This window comes from Hoplias malabaricus, chromosome Y (assembly GCF_029633855.1).
Source record: "Hoplias malabaricus isolate fHopMal1 chromosome Y, fHopMal1.hap1, whole genome shotgun sequence".
Classification (NCBI taxonomy): Eukaryota; Metazoa; Chordata; class Actinopteri; order Characiformes; family Erythrinidae; genus Hoplias; species Hoplias malabaricus.
This window is the reverse complement of record NC_089820.1, coordinates 14,658,638-14,671,972: the sequence shown is the minus strand read 5'-3', so window position 1 is coordinate 14,671,972 and position 13,335 is coordinate 14,658,638. Positions and strand designations below refer to the sequence as shown.

The 13,335-nt window shown below is 40.6% G+C and overlaps 2 protein-coding genes across 2 annotated transcripts in view; both read left to right on the top strand.

The window, feature by feature from the left end:
• LOC136679415 (protein Niban 2-like) overlaps positions 1–8,039 on the top strand; it is a 38,228-nt gene extending 30,189 nt beyond the window's left edge. Inside the window, exons 8-14 of the mRNA XM_066657922.1 lie at positions 402–564; positions 1,852–2,039; positions 2,525–2,680; positions 4,936–5,049; positions 5,157–5,264; positions 5,343–5,454; positions 5,586–8,039. Coding sequence (XP_066514019.1) covers positions 402–564; positions 1,852–2,039; positions 2,525–2,680; positions 4,936–5,049; positions 5,157–5,264; positions 5,343–5,454; positions 5,586–6,598 — 1,854 coding nt within the window. The 3' untranslated portion in view covers positions 6,599–8,039. The remainder of the gene's footprint in view (positions 1–401; positions 565–1,851; positions 2,040–2,524; positions 2,681–4,935; positions 5,050–5,156; positions 5,265–5,342; positions 5,455–5,585) is intronic.
• A 1,246-nt stretch (positions 8,040–9,285) lies between these two features.
• Positions 9,286–13,335, top strand: part of LOC136678976 (neural proliferation differentiation and control protein 1-like) — a 45,265-nt gene continuing 41,215 nt past the window's right edge. Inside the window, exon 1 of the mRNA XM_066657199.1 lies at positions 9,286–9,578. Within this exon, the coding sequence (XP_066513296.1) occupies positions 9,479–9,578 (100 nt within the window). The 5' untranslated portion in view covers positions 9,286–9,478. The remainder of the gene's footprint in view (positions 9,579–13,335) is intronic.

Genomic DNA, 13,335 nt, shown 5'->3' with positions numbered 1-13,335 from the left:
ATTCTGTAAAACCAGCTAAATTGGTTAATTGCTCACTACATTGTTCCATGAAGTGGATTAATTCACTCATTTAAAAAGCATTATTAGTCCAAATGTATTCAAATATTTGCATGAGATTCTTCATCAGATTTTACCTCTAACACCTCTGTGTGTGTCGTCCTATTTTAAATGTTTCTAAATATTTAGTGCTGCCATGTACATATAAATTGCTGTGTATACAGTTTGTGAGAGGGAATATCAGCTGTTTATGTTTCAACATTCCTCTTCAGTACCTCCCCGTGATGATTGCAGATTTGTAGAAGGCCCTGTATCTGTACTTTTGCACAGCCCTTTTTATTGCTGCGGTGACATTGCAGATTATCTATTGCCATTCATCACAAGTTTTTAATCTGTGTGTGTAGTTTTCAGATTCAGCGTACAGTTTGGTTCAGAGCCTAACCCAGTCCCAGTATGAGGCAATAGTTCAGAGCTGTGAGGCAGAGCGCCCCCAACTGGAGACTGCCATTCGCACAAATATGGACCAGATCATCACTTCCAAAGAGCATGTCACCAACAAAATCAGAGGTACACACTTATATATTTTAAGTTGCCATCACTCTTTATTGACTCTATTCATAAGGCATAGTTTTATAGTATAATACTGCTTTTGAAAAACCATTTTAAAATGTGTTCTATCTGAAGATGCTGTATGACTGATTTTGGCAAAGATTTCAGTTTTTGTTTCAAGAAACAAGAGCTGACAAACTGCATTCTTGAACAGTTGTGTGCAGATGGAGTGCAAAGCAAACTGGCTGATAGGTGTGCACACTGACGCTTATAAATGAACTTTTAAACGTGCTTCAGATATTTGGTTCCTTGAGGTCCAGGGTTTGAAATGGAGGTTTGTATGTGCTTTGAAGCCTTTAAATGTTTATAGTCTTTACACAATGAAAAATTGCTATACCAGTTTAAGGGTTATTTTAATTTAATTTAAGGGCTCCAAAATCAAACCCTGTTGGATTCCGCAAGGAACATTTACATTTTTTTTGGATTTGTGGTTTTTTTGTGAATGCTTATTCATTATATATAGTTTAAACCATTCTAACTCTGCTTTAAAATTACTTCCCCTATGTATGTATCGTGAGTTGGACTTCCTGAACTAAAGTACCATCTACAGGAAGAATTTTTAGGAATGCATATTTTCCTATGATGCTGTACATGGCATGCTTTTGGGCTTTATATTTAAAAGTTTTCACCCAGAACACACATTTCAAAACTTAAGTTGTTCTTGCAACACACATTTATTTATATATTTATTTTCTTCCCCCAATTATGACCACTTTCTGCTGATAATATCCCATATAAAATCTGGATCAAGGGTCACTTTAAAGGGCTCTTTAAGCAGATTCCAGAGTCAAGTTAATGGTCTGAATTTACAAGCCACTTGGAAAAAACTTGCTCGGAGCCTGAGCTGCTCTATTTATACAAAAAAGGGGGTAGATTCCTGATGAGTAGGTTGTTGCAAAACAGTTTCTCTTTAATTTAACGTATCGGGTTGTGAGTCATTACTTAAGTCAGAATATTTTGCAATAAAGGCTCTTGTGTAGTCTAGAACAGGTTTTGGTTCAGGTTTCACATTCCGTTTCTTGAACAATATCTTTTAAGACTCTTATGGCTGCTTTCCCAGACTTGGATTAAAGCTAATTCTAAGCTAAATATGAATTTTCATGGTGCATCTCCACTGGTATTACGATTTAGTCCAAACCTAGGTTTAATACCAACGCACCAGTAACCAGTGGCATATTCAAGTTTGACAGTTGGTCTGAGGATGTTATTAACTGTAGAGTCTTTCTTCCTTGTGTTGGTCTCCAGCTCTGGTACTGCCCAAAGCAGAAAAGCTCCTGAAGGTGAGCATCCAGCCATATATCAGCTCCATCCTGGAGGCCTTGATGGAGCCCACAAGCAGAGGCTTCTTTGAGGTGCGTGATGTCTTCTTCAGGGAGCTGGTGGACATGAGTAAGAACCTCCTGAATGGTGGCAGCAAGGAGAAATTGGCAGAGGTGAGGAAGAAAAGGTTGCATTTGGTAGAGTCATTGGAAAATTGCATGAATGGCCATTTTGTATTTGGCGTAGAATTACATTTTCCTAGCTTCCCAGACTAATGTCTAGGGAAGCTTTTCCTATTCTTGTAATACCTGTTATGTTACTCAGTTCATTGCACAAACATTGTGATTGGGGGGAAAAAAAACAATAGATGCTTCATGCATTATGAGAAATGTTCCTGCATGAACCTGTAGAAACAAATTCAATGGCAGCTTTATTGGTGGGTGACTTGAAGAAGTTGTTTGTCATGGCAGCATGAGGTGTAGTTTTGAGCAGGATTCTGAGATGCATCGTTGGTATTTTATATTTAAGGTGCAGATAGTTTAGTAACTGAATAATAATAATGTTCCTGTTAGCTGCAATATTGAGTTTAATCAGGTGTGTTAGGAAATGCTATGCAAATGAACTAAACCTAATGGTTGTCTCTCCTGATGTTGTCTAGCACATGGAGAAGATCTCCATGCTGGCCTTCCACCCTGTGAAGATGCAGGGCTGCTATGAGAGGGTAGAACAGCTGAGTCTGGAGGGTCTGCAGCAGAGGTTTGACGTCAGCAGCCCCTCTGTTTTTGTCCAGAGAGCTCAGATCCTCATGAGGGAGGTGAGTCTGTAAAACCCCACTCCTATCCAACCATGCAGCACAAGGCCAGCATGACCACATCCCTTGAAAAATGATTCCTTCCACAGCAACGTGGAAAAAAAAAAAAAAACACTTCATTAATTAGTCTTGAATTCCTGCTATTTTGGGAATACGATCATTTTTTATTTCGAATGCCAAGAGTCTTCTCTGGAGGAGGAAGGCTTTTTTTGAGCAGCAGATGTTTTGAATAAATGTCAGTGTCTTTGTCTATATTTCATATCTCTGTCTGTGTGTCTGTGTCTGTGTGTGTGTGTGTGTGTGTGTGTGTGTGTGTGTGTGTGTGTGTGTCTCATTTGCTTAAATTGCGGTTTGTGGTTTTGTGGGTGCACATCACATGAAATACACTACAAAAACATGCTGTTATTGTGGTAAAGGGAGTGTGTTTTGCTCATGTCATAAATACTGCTTTTATGCTTTAATCTACATGTTGCTTGTCCAGTGGTTACTAACCAAAGACGGCAAACGTTGTCATTGTCAGCTGAAAACCTTAAACTATCGTGACCTTTGGTAATGTTGAGGAAAAGGATACAATCAATATTTTCATTTCAATGTTAGTCAATTTACAATTTATTTGATGTCATTTTAATGCAATCTGTTGGTCCGTTTGTCATGAATTAGGATATGGATAGCAGCTTTTTAAAATTAAATTAACAAAATCTGTCATGAAATATTTCTTCAAGGTTTTGAAAAGTCACCAGATTGCTTTTATTGCTTGAGTCTTCTAAGAATGAATTATATTTATATACATTTGATGTATTAGATGTACATTTTATAGAAGGTAAATAAAGGAAGAATGGTTTCAGACTGCTTTAGTATTGAATACCAGTAGCAGTAGCTCAGACAGCACAGCCGTGTGGGGCCCATATGAGGAGCTCAGATGGCTACCAGCAGGTTTTGTCCACTTAAGGTTGGCCCAAAAATATATATGTGCTCCAGGGTCAGTGGTAGGACCACGATACTTTGAATACAGGGCCCATATAAATTATGGCAGCCCACCATGGGCCTATATAGGCCATATTTGTCCCATAGAGGCAACTAACCTGAGTCCAACTAATAACCCATTTACTAACCCACACTGAGCCCATGCCCATCTTGAAGCCAGGTGCTGAAATCATCTACAGTGAACTTTCAGTCATTATTGCCTGCATTGTCTTTGCTATAGAATAGACACGGATCATTGGAGATCTGATTGGGTCCCTTTAAAACGTTAAAAACCAGCATTTTAGGAAATCCAGAATGACTGTCCAAGCACTGGAGGTGTTTTTGTCAATGGAACCAAAGCTTGCTTTTGGAACAGAGGGAGTGGTGACACAAGACTAAACATGTTCTTGTGCATTTTATCAGAGCAGGATCACAACTTTTTCACAACCCGTTTTCTTATTGCACTGGTGGCGCCGCCTAGTGGAGAATGTGGATGCCATGGTGACAGTTTGTAGTCATCTCTTTAAATGAGTGAATTAAAGGGATATTTATTTGTGCACCTGCAGTGTGTGTGATATACATACAAAAGTGTAAAATCAAATAGAACACTGTAGGACATGCATGTGGTGCCACTATGCTCAATGCCAAGTGTGGGCTAGAGGGAAATAAAGTCTCCCAGCATTAGCTGTGGAGCAGTGGAATAGCGTTCTCTAGAAAGACGGGGTTAAAATCCAGTACCTTTTAAGGCTCCAGATTTAATTTTCCAACATCTGTACCTAACCTCTCTTATTCGCTTTTGGGTGAAAGCCATCAAATCCTCTCAGCAGTATTTTAACATCTAGTCTGAAGTCATTCTAAAAGAGAAAATGTTACTGCAGCCGAGGGGAAAAGACTCATGCATCATTTTTACTAAAATCAAGGGTATCGTTAAGCAGGTGTCTACAAACTTAGTGTAAATTGGTTTCTGTTCATGTTGCTGGTGTACAGTTGGAATCAGGTTGGTGGGGCATGGATTAAACCTAGCCATGGACTGAATTGTACTTTCAGTATGTAATAATAATAAATATTGCTCCTCCTTAACCTAGGATTAGACTAAACTAATCTGCTAAAGTTTCTGACTACAGGCTCCTTTTGGTTTTATGTTTTTCCATGATTTTATTTCAGATAGTTTTGGATCATTTCCATTGGGTGACTTGTCCTTAATCATTCACTCAGAGTGAAAGACACCTAGTGCATTCAAATATTTTCCAGATTAATTGTACACATTATTCTGTCTTTGTTTCTGTGTCCTACAGCAAATGGACAATGCAGTGTACACATTCGAGCAGCTTCTCCACCAGAGCCTGGAGGGTAAGGAGGAAGAAGACCTCTGCAAAACAATCCAGAAATGCCAGGACCGGGTCATCAAGGTCAGCTGGAGGAGGACATCCCTTACAGCACTAAATATTTGTTTAAAAATTAATATTAGCATTTGCCCTGTATGTTTAACGCACATGTCTGTATTTTATCTCTGCAGAAATTTGACTATGACAGCAGTACAGTTCGTAAGAGGTTCTTCAGGGAGGCCTTGCTTCAGATCTTTATCCCCTACATGCTCAAACAGCTCTCTCCATCCTGCTCTGCAGTAAGACCCTCTGTACAATGGCTATAACAAGAACTTGTTTTATTGCCTGTCCACATGCTAAGAAAAATTTGCTTGCAGGATTTTCCTCGGTTCAAAGAGCTGATCTTTGAAGACCTCTCACGTTTTATCCTGGTGGAGAACATCTTTGAGGAGGTGGTGCTTCAGACAGTCATGAAGGACATCATGATGGGTAGGACACCGCATCTCAATTGTAACATTTCAAAATCACACACACACACACACAACCTCTGTTTGATTGCAAAGGCAGTTTTAAAAAAGTAAGTTGGGTAAGAGCTTCTAACTTTTGTTTCCTATTTGCAGCTGTGAAGGAGGCTGCTGTTCAGAGGAAGCACAATCTGTACAGAGACAGCATTGTGCTGACCAACAGTGACCCTAACCTGCATCTGATGGAGGACAAACCCACCATCGACTGGGCAGAGGAGTACGGCGATGGGAAGGAAGAGGTGGACGGGGAGCAGGGAGACTCTGCTGCCCACAAGAGACGCAGGATGAAGCAGGTAGTCTCCATGATCCAGGAAGACGGAACGGCCACAGCTCTGCTCGCTGAATCCTGCCTTGAGGTGCCAGGGGTGGAGGACATTCCTGAAGAAGAGGGGGAGGGGGATTCAGTAACTAAGTCCTCCTCCAAGTCTGAAAAAGAAGCATCCAATGAAGCCAATGCCCAAGAGTGTGTCAGTGTGCCACCATCTGAGGAAGTGCCCCCTGCTTTACCCAATGGAACTACAATAAAGGAGGAAAAAACTACAAATTCCAGCAAGCAAGAGCCTGTGCCAAAATCTCCACAGGATCCAGAGAGCAAGCTGGCCATAGAGAGCGCCATCCAGGAGATAGACGATGCAGTGCAGGAAGAAGAGAGTGCGCAGAATGAAGAACTGCCTCCGAAGTCAGAAGAGCCCTCCTCCAGAAAAGAGGCGGAGCCTGCACCTGAAAGCCCGATAAAGGATCAAACAGAGCCAGCATCAAGCCACGAGGATAAGACCACACCCCCAAGTACAGAGGAGAATCAGTCCCCTCCAGAAGCAAAAGAACCAAACACGCAATCAACACAACAAACGCAAGGCCAGGAAACGGTTGCCACAGAAACCGCTTTGGGATGCCACTCGGAACTACAGCAGAGCCCCGTCGACTCCAGCTCTCATCACCAAGACGACAGCGGCTTCCAATCACCTGCCGGTGAGGTGGCTGATGGGGAGGAGCCTCAGACTGCCTCAGCAACTACGGAAACAGAGGCAGGAAAGGGGAAGCACAATGACTCTGAAACTGGAGAAGAGGATGCTGGGAAAGAAGCTGACACACCAGCCACACAATCGTAGATCACTAAAGGAACATAACTCATTTGCATTCCATTTTTTAAACATAGACTTTAGCCCCCAGCTGTACAACGGTGATAGTCTGACAGATGAGGATTGTTGGTGTTTGTTGTTTCGTTTTGTTTTGTTTACACTCAATATCTCACACTCCTTGTCTTTTTCATTCACCTAAGTCTTATATTGTCACATTTCACTTTGTGCACATATTTCATACGGATAATACATAAGGATGGGCTCTGTTCTAAGTGGTCAGTCTATACTTTATTCTAATTTACTCCATATTTCAATTGTTCTTTTTATAGCTGGGCTTTACTGTAGGCTGTGGTGATATCCTACCACTGAGAATGCAGACGTGGATTTGATTTGACAGCCAGACTGCTTAACACTATGCAACTGACTCCATGCTGGTCATAAGAAATGGTTTGGCGTGGTGTACACATTTTTATTTGAAGTCTTTATCATAGGCCTCATATTTCTAGCATCAACTACAAATTGAAAACACTGAATTTTATATTTTCTATTAATTTTTATATATTTTTTTGCAGAGTGAGGGTACCCTGATATCCAAGTCCAGGTGGAATTTTATCCTTTTGTTTCACTAAATATTAAGCTAAAACTTTTCCATGTACCCAAACTAGAGATGGCAAGATCACAGCGGAGAGATTATCCATGTTTCTGACAGGTTTAATCACTGCCAGCAAGAGCATCGTCTCTGTACAATTCAGTGACAATTTACTTGAACGCTGTTACAAAATATAAATCTAACCATGTCATAAGCAGCTGTTTCTGACGGTGAGTTCGACCTGGTTACATGAAGGTTATGTAAAAAGGTTCAAGTAAAGTGTCAGGTAAGTCATGTCTTAAGTCTTTAAGAACCCACCATCATTATGAAGTGAGGACTGCAGGTATCTTCTCTGACTACACTATATGATCTTTATCCTTTAAGAATTATGCATGAGATGTTAATTTTCATTATGTAAGATCCTGATTTCAGTTAATCGTATTAGGTGACTCGCCTGCTCTCTGCAGTCGTAAACTTGTAAATGCTGAAGATGATTTATGTAGACTGACAGTTTAATAAAACAGATGTTATTTTAAAAGGTGGCTTTGCATTTAGGGCGAGTGTTTAGCAGCAGAATGCTTTGTTGTGGGTTTGCAGGCCAGAAAAGTGCAAGTGGTTTCAGAGGGGTTTGCTGTATTTCAGAGTTAAATGACGATCAGTAAAATTGTTGATGTGCCGATGGGGTCATTTTGGTGAAATCTGACCCAGTCTACAAGTCGCCTCTTTAGAACACTTTCACCATGTTTTTACCATCATTTTTACTCTCTGGGACATGACTTCAGTCTGTCTGCATATGCAGTTTAAAATGTAATTGTTTAATGCTTTTATTTATTATCTTTTGCACTTCATTGCCTTTCAATATTTTATTTTGCCTTTAAAATTACTGGTAATAAATCAATTAGATTTGAGATGTGCGCGTTCCAGTCATTTTCACCGCCTGAGAGATGAGTAGCCTTTAATATTAACACTCATTAATACTGGTGTGCTTTGCTTGTTGCTATGGTTCCTTTGGACCATTAGAGGGCACTGTGACCCTTTCACTATCCTCACAGTATCTTGGCCACTGTCAATGTCCAGATGAAAAGGAAATACTTGTAAGTTCTTGAATGAAGACCAACTTCCAGAGGGATCCTTCACTCAGTTTAAAACACTGCTCACTTGCTGTGACGTAGCTTATCTGTTGCTGTGCTCCATTAGTGTTAGTCAACCTCTAATCCTTCATCAGTCGTCACAGGCGTATTCTCAACCCAGCAGTGACAGTGCTGTGTCTGAATGACTCCTACCACTACCCAGATATCCTAATGGGGTCTTGACTACTGAAGAACAGTGGGATGAATCAATATTTGGAGCAGAGATTAACGAGCACCGAGTGCAGAAACAATGACAATTTAGTATTATGGCCAGGCAAAAAAAGTGAACCAAACATGGCCAGTAAATGACTTGGAGATGGCAACCATTTCCCCAGCACGTGTGTACTGAATTCCTGGACACTTTTCATGTTCTATCAATGGAAAATATATTTGATGAAGTGAGATTTTTCAGGATAATGCATCTCTCTACAGTGAGCTGCCAGCAAACAGTCGGGATCTCTATCTGATTGGAACAATATGATGGAATTTAAAATAAAAAAATATGAAATATGCTTGATGTTAAACCATTTTGGCGCCTCAAACGATTCCGTATCAATTATATATTTAGATTCCATTATTTGTTTCACAACTTGGTCAAAAATATGCCGTTAAAATATTTTCATTTGATTTGAGGTTTGTTTCGCGAATTCAGAATGGTGAGATGTTAAACCCCCGCGAAAATCGTGTTCTGTTTGTGTATGCCACGAAGAAAAGCACGAGTCTCCATCATTTGCTGAGGAAGTAGGCTATAGAGCGTTTATCTCGTGATACCGAGTTTCCGAAACGACATGAACACCCACAGTTCACAAAACCGCTCGCTACCGGCGACTAGCTGTTGCTTTTTACAGCGACTCGCCCTCGACTTTAAAATCTAAGCCTCGTATCTGCAGTTTCCCGAAGGCGTCCGCGTTCATTCCGCTCGTAAACACAGTCCGAGCTTTCCCACACAAACCTGAGAGCGCGCGGTGACGTCATCGCCCTGATCTGCGTGCGCGACTCCGAGACCGGAGAACGGTTACAGCAGAGAACCAGAGCTCAGAGCGGACAACGCGGATGTGCCCAGAGTTCGACACGTAAACACAGCGCTTTCTCGTTGTTTCCTGGCTCCGTGTGCGGGGGGTGGGATGCTGAGCCACGGGACCCGCGCTCCGACAGCCGCCTTTTAGCAAGCTCCGCAGCAGCAGTAGCAGCATGTCTCCGACCCGGAGAGCAGCGCTCAGCACTCCGAGGGCCTCGCTTCTCACCCGGGCTCTCATCCTCACAACCGTCGCCATCAGCTCCACTGCCGCAGGTACTTACACCATTATCTCCCCCAGCTCCAGTGCCTTCTGTTTACAGGCAAGCTGTGTACTGCTGTAGCCTCATATGTTTTACTGATGTGGAACCAATAGAAAATTCCGAGCTCTTTATTTTATTTTCAGCAGTAGGCCTGTTTTATTTATATGCAGTCCATGAGGATATATATATATATATATATATATAATTCATATTAACTGACGTCCTGTTAGATTTGGCCTAAATTTAGCCTCAAATATATATATTTTACATTTCTAAATCAGTCTGTTTGTTTATTATGTAATATTTACACAGTTACTGTTTGTTTTTGTCAATAATTGTGTTGATACAGTACTTTTTCTTTTTCATTCTTGTGGGAGCCAGTGATGCAGTTATATTCAAAGCTTAATGTTATAAAGTTAACAGTGTGTTACATTAGCTGTTGCTAGTTTGAGTTTGCTACTTGTTAAGAAAGGTCTTGGTGTAATATATTTATAAGTAATTGATGGACAGAATTCTGGTTTAGCCTCATGCATTAAATCTGGCCTCGTATCTTTATTTCAGTCATATTCCCTGAAAATAGAATCAGAATGTGTAATGGTTTGTTGACATTTTGATGTGATTTTCAAAAAAAAAAAAGTGTATTTCCTTGAACGACACTACAGGTAGAATAGCCTGCTCTGCTGTCACTGGCTCATAAATCTTAATCACCATCTAAATGATGTGCCTTTGTGTTAGGCTCCATACCTCGGTCCTTGGTCCTAACCTGTTTAGCTCTCTTTATGATTGAAAGCCTTATGATTTGGACTATTGGTTATTAACCATCAGCAGAAGTGAGGCATAATGAAGGCCATGGGTCCTGAGGCTAAGATGCTGGGGCAGAGCAGAGCTAAGTGTACTCAGGCACGGCGCATCCATCTGGCCGGGGGAAAACAGATTAGCCATATGTGACGCAAATGTAGGAGACGTGGACCCTCTGATCTGTCTTCAGCAAAGGCCCAGAGTGGTCACTGGAGCTAACACGCACATACTTCAGACCAGCTTCCCTTTAATAATTCATATGGCCCCTCTGTGCTTCTTAGGAAGCTTTTGCTCAGTCACAGTGATATTGTAATATGTAGCTTGTGGCATCTTTCTAGCAATATACAGCTAATTAAATTAGCTTCTTAATAAGTGCTTACATAACCATGTATAAATCTGTCGTACACATCCATTTTAGCAGTTGTGAACACGAATGGTTGGCTTGGGTAGAGGGACGCTGGTTGAAATGAAAGATGGAACCATCGCTACACGTGTTGTAAACAGTCTCAGACATTACAAAAGATACATTAAAGATAATTTTACTTTGGAATAACCCTTTACAAATCACAGCCGCCCATGTGCCTGGTTTATCTTTAAGATTGTTGTTAATTTAGCCTCTTATCTGCATGGAAACTGGCAGTCACGCTGCACAGAGAGAGTGAATGACCAACACATTCTTTCTGCCACTCAGGCATGCTGGCGTTAAGATAGCAGTGACAACCTTCAGTCAGGGTTACCCCTATATGTCCCAGCATACGTCTAACACATTCAAACCCACAGCTGACCAAAGTGCAGTTCATGAGTTGGTCAATATCTTTGTTATATTTTCAACCGTAAATGAGCAAAAGAAAAATTGAAGATTTGATTCTAAATCCTTCCAGTGTTTCTCTATTAACTGGTTTATTGTGACATTTACATATATTGTACAATACAGCTGTTCTAAATAACATTAGTACGTGAACATGCAGATTGAGTAAATGTTTTTAAAGGTAGCGTTATGGTGGGACGATTCGGCCAAAATTTATATCACAATATATTCCTACATTTCAGTCAATGCAATATAATTCTGATATCAATATGAACAGGATATAAGCCACAGAAAAAACTGTTCAGAACACAGAAGAAACACGACATCACTGTCACACACAAACCTCTTGGCTTAATGTTTTTAAACTAAATTTCAAATTGACTGCTCAACTGATGACAGCAGCCGGTAACGACGGTTAGTCAGTGACAGATGCTGTAAATGTTTACTGAAATATTGAAAACGTGTTTAAAAATCATATTGTTGTTATTGAAACATTTTATATTGTGATATATACCGGGGGTCCTCGACTTACGACGTCAATCGCGTCGTAAACTGATTTTCGGTGTAAGTCCGAACATACGTACATATTGTACGTAAATAACATACTGTAAGCACTTATCCTATCGTAACACCTATCCTCCTCGGTCCCGAGCCGCGTAACCGTGTATTCACACCAAACACGAAGTTCGCGTTATGACGTTTACAACACAAAACCGCTTAAGTCGAAACAAGGCTTTATACAGTAAATGGGAGATGTGTCGTAACCACGAAACATCGTAACTCGGGACTGACGTAACCCGAGGACCTCCTGTATAGATACTGAAGTATTGTCCAGCCCTAGGTAGGTGTTTTTTTTTTTTTGTTTGTTTTTTTTAAATACCCCTTTTCCACAAGTGAACACTGTTGTGGGGTCTTCTTTACAACACACAATTCTCCCCCTGTGTAAACAGCCCTCTTCAGAACAACTGGTTTCTAAGCCTGTTCCTTTAAATGAGAACGAGCCACAGCTGACCCCACCCTCAATGCAGCAACAAAATGCGAGGCCCTCTTTTTATTTACTTATTTATTTATTGTTGTTTTGATTTTACAGTTCTCTTCTTTCTCTGTTTACAATAATTTTAACCTCATCATTACTCTCTCACATACCTGCAGATCCATTGCTGTAATTGGGGGGACTCAGACAAGCGGGTATTCTAACATATTCACACTTGAGGACAGAAGTAAAGCAAAATCAGAATGACTTGTTTTATAAAGCAGATCACACAAAAATAAATAAGTAGAATGTTTTATTTCACTGACCATCACCTGGAACTCCAGGTGCTCAAATTTAAGTGCTTTTGTCTTCCATAAATTCCAACTTTATTGTAATTGTGGACACTTTCTGCTGATCCTTTTGTTATTTCCTCACTCAGGCAAAAAAAATCAGCTGAAATTTTTAATGATTAAAAAATGTAAAATCAGGTGTTTTGTTCTGTCAGCTTCAGTAAGAAGAATTAGATTACATCTGCAGCACTGGCTCCTGCCGCATGCATGCCGAGTGTGCACGATCCTTTGTTGGACCAACTAATTCAATCTTGACCTGTTATCTGGGTTTCGTCCGGCTGCTGATAGGACAAGTCTGATCTGTGCAGTGTTTGTGTTTCCATGGCGCAGGTTGTGTGAAGCAGTGATGGCTACAGTGTGAGCGAGGCTGCGTCTTGACTTGAGCCCTGTCTGCTGTTGCCTGGCAGTAGGGCTCTTTTTATTGCAGCTCACTGTCAACATGACAGAGCGCAGAAGAACGAGGCACATCCCCCAGGGGCTTGTTTGTTAAAGGAAGGATAGATTTAGTGAAGGTGTTACCGGAGTGAGTGTTTATCCTGTATGTAATTTTGTTACATGAAGAAACAGTCCAGCAACAAACCAGATGTTGTACGATAGCATGTTGCACTAATACATGCATTTTTAATTAATGGTATGTTGTAAGTTCATTTAAATTTTCTTAAACACTAAACATATTTGAAGCAAGTGTGTGACGTATCAGGTCCAATCTCAAATTGACCCATAAGCCCTAAGTGACCAAATATTGTGACCACGAATTCATCCATCAAAGTCCCAGGTTTTTTTTCTGCCGGTTATATACAACAAAAACAGTTTAAAAATATTTCTAACATCACTTGTACAA